At 48.8% G+C, this 2,500-nt stretch overlaps 1 protein-coding gene across 1 annotated transcript in view; it reads right to left on the reverse strand.

Annotated features, from left to right (window-relative positions):
• Nucleotides 1–2,500, reverse strand: part of kif5ab (kinesin family member 5A, b) — a gene marked incomplete at both ends in the record, with an annotated part of 50,574 nt that overhangs the window by 10,990 nt on the left and 37,084 nt on the right. The window contains 3 exon segments of the mRNA XM_080548005.1: nt 575–721; nt 1,508–1,714; nt 2,420–2,488. Of these exon segments, the coding sequence (XP_080404131.1) occupies nt 575–721; nt 1,508–1,714; nt 2,420–2,488 (423 nt within the window).

Consider the following 2,500-nt stretch of genomic DNA (forward strand, 5'->3'; position numbering starts at 1 on the left):
TTCCGACCAAGTAATTTGATTGGACAAGAGGCATTCCATGAGTGCTGATATACAGTATAAGTTATCCTCTTTATATCCACGGACCCCCATGGGGATCCGAAGTGATATAAAGAGTTTACCTCTACCAAAACCAGAAAAATGAGGTGGATAAGAAGAGGTTACAGCACTGGGACTTTTAACTATATGTATCACTCCGAAATGACCGTTAATACAAAGTAGCTAGCCTGCAGATGTTTGTGTTCAGGTTACTAGGCAACAGTCCAGTTGCAGATTTTTTTCTTTCTTGACGGAGCCAAAATAAATGATTAAATAAACAAACAAATCAAAATCAGTTGTCACTTATTACTGTTAACTAATAAATTGTGCTGTAGAACTGTTGTATAAAAGCAATATCACACTTGAGGTCGTGCTGTTATACTGAATATCAGCACGGCTGTGATTGTCTTAGACCGAATCACAGCCGTGCTGATATTCAGTGTAACAGCACTCCCTCTCGTGTGATATTGCTTAAATATTTTAGAGAGACTTGTACTACTTTAGCACCTGTGCCTCGTCAGTTGACACACTGACTCACCAGCTTGATGTCCTTGTTCCCCACGATGGTGCTGAACTCACTCAGGTCCCTCATGAGGCCGTTCAGAACCTCGGCGATGCGTTTCCTCTGGTGGCCGCTGACTTCCTGGATACGAGACAGCTCCGCCTTAATGGCCATCAGGTTGGCCTGAAGGGGAGGGAGGGAGAGAGGAGGGGGGAGGAGGAGGAGGGGGGGGAAAACAACACACAGACAACGGACATGAGTAAAGACCTGAGAGATTTCCTTGACACACCCGACCCGTCATCCCGATCGAGCGGTGCCGTTCAAAGCGTACCCTCAAGGCAGAACCGCGGAATGTGCACACACGGCTGTTTAAACCTACTGAGAACACACAGAGAGCGTTTGACACGGCAGAGAGATGGGTACACACCCCAGTACCCGATGGTTCTGTAACCAAGCAACACATACATGGGGATAATGGGATAGTTGTATGATGGAGGAGGATGGGGGGAGGATGGAGGAGAAGGAGGGGGGGGGGGGGGGGGTGGATGGGGTCGAGGTCTCAATATCAGGACAAAACCCTGAAGTCTAAAGACACATTAACCCCTCTGACCTACTCCCTTCAAGCAGCTGAGAGACGGACACACGTGATGGATGAGGAAAACCACCGGGATCAATAATCTACAGGATTACAGGAGAGGAGGAGGGGGGGGAGGAGAGGGTGGATGAACGGAGTGGGAAGAGAAATGAGCAGAAGAAGAGAGGGGAAGAGGGGGATGGAAAAAGGATTGGGAAAGGGCAGGGGTTTAATTAAGAAGAAGAAGAAGAAGAAGAAGAAGAAGAAGAAGAAAGAGAAGAAGAAGAAGAAGAAGAAGAAGAAGAAGAAGAAGGGGGAGAGGGCGGGGAGACGGAGGAGGAGAGAAGACGTAAAAGTGTGAAACGCTAACGAGATAGCTTAGCGCCCTGACCGACCATTTTCTGGGCCAGCTCCTCCGCCAGCAGCTTGTTCTGGAGGCTCTTGTCCTCCACCTCCTGGCTCTTCTGGTCGTAGTTGACCGCCAGCTCCTCCAGGGCCTGCAGGACCTCCTTCACCTCCGCCTTGGCGTAGTCGCTCTCCAGCTGCAGACGCCCCAGCTCCGTCTGCACCTTGTCGCTGTCCCCCCGGGACGAGGCTAGGAGCTGGGAGAGAGGGGAGGGTCGCACACACACACACACACACACACACACACACAGGCACGCACATACGCACACACGCACACACACACACACACGAACAAACGCACACACACACACACACACACACACGAACAAACGCACACATGCAGGTACGCAGGCACGCAGGAATGGACACACACACGCACACACACACGCACACACACACACACACACACACACACACACACACGCATTAGACAGGAAGTCCTGAAGGGAGATATGTCCCAGTGACATACAGTAGGTCGATAAAGCAAAGTCAATGAAATGTGACACGTTCATAATGCTTTGGTCCTCATATTGGGATCCGATGTAATGATCAGACTTTTCTTTCGAAAAATGTGAATACATTTCCGCTTTGTTGAAAATCAATGACACACATTGCTAGTCAACTAACACAGCTTGTTTTGTGAGCCTGCTAACAATGTAAAGTAGTGTTCTAGTTAACGAGGTAGCAGTGGGGATTACTCACCGAATCCATTGCGTTGCAGTATTTTGGCTTGACTAGCGAGTTTGTGTTGTGATTCTCAACAACGTTGAAATGTAGTTCCGTGTTTCAAAAGAAAAGTCTGAACATTTTGATTGGTTGCCGACATGAGGACCAAAGCATTAGAACGTGTCACAAATTTCCAACAGGGATCAGATCCATTAAGACACGGGACATTACTGCACCTCTTCCTGGTCCAGCATCTGCTCCTTCAGCTTCTCAACCATCTGACTCTGCTGGTTGATCTCATCATCCTGCACCCACAG

This window comes from Nansenia antarctica (genome assembly GCF_963989245.1).
Source record: "Nansenia antarctica genome assembly, chromosome: 18".
Taxonomy (NCBI): domain Eukaryota; kingdom Metazoa; phylum Chordata; class Actinopteri; order Argentiniformes; family Microstomatidae; genus Nansenia; species Nansenia antarctica.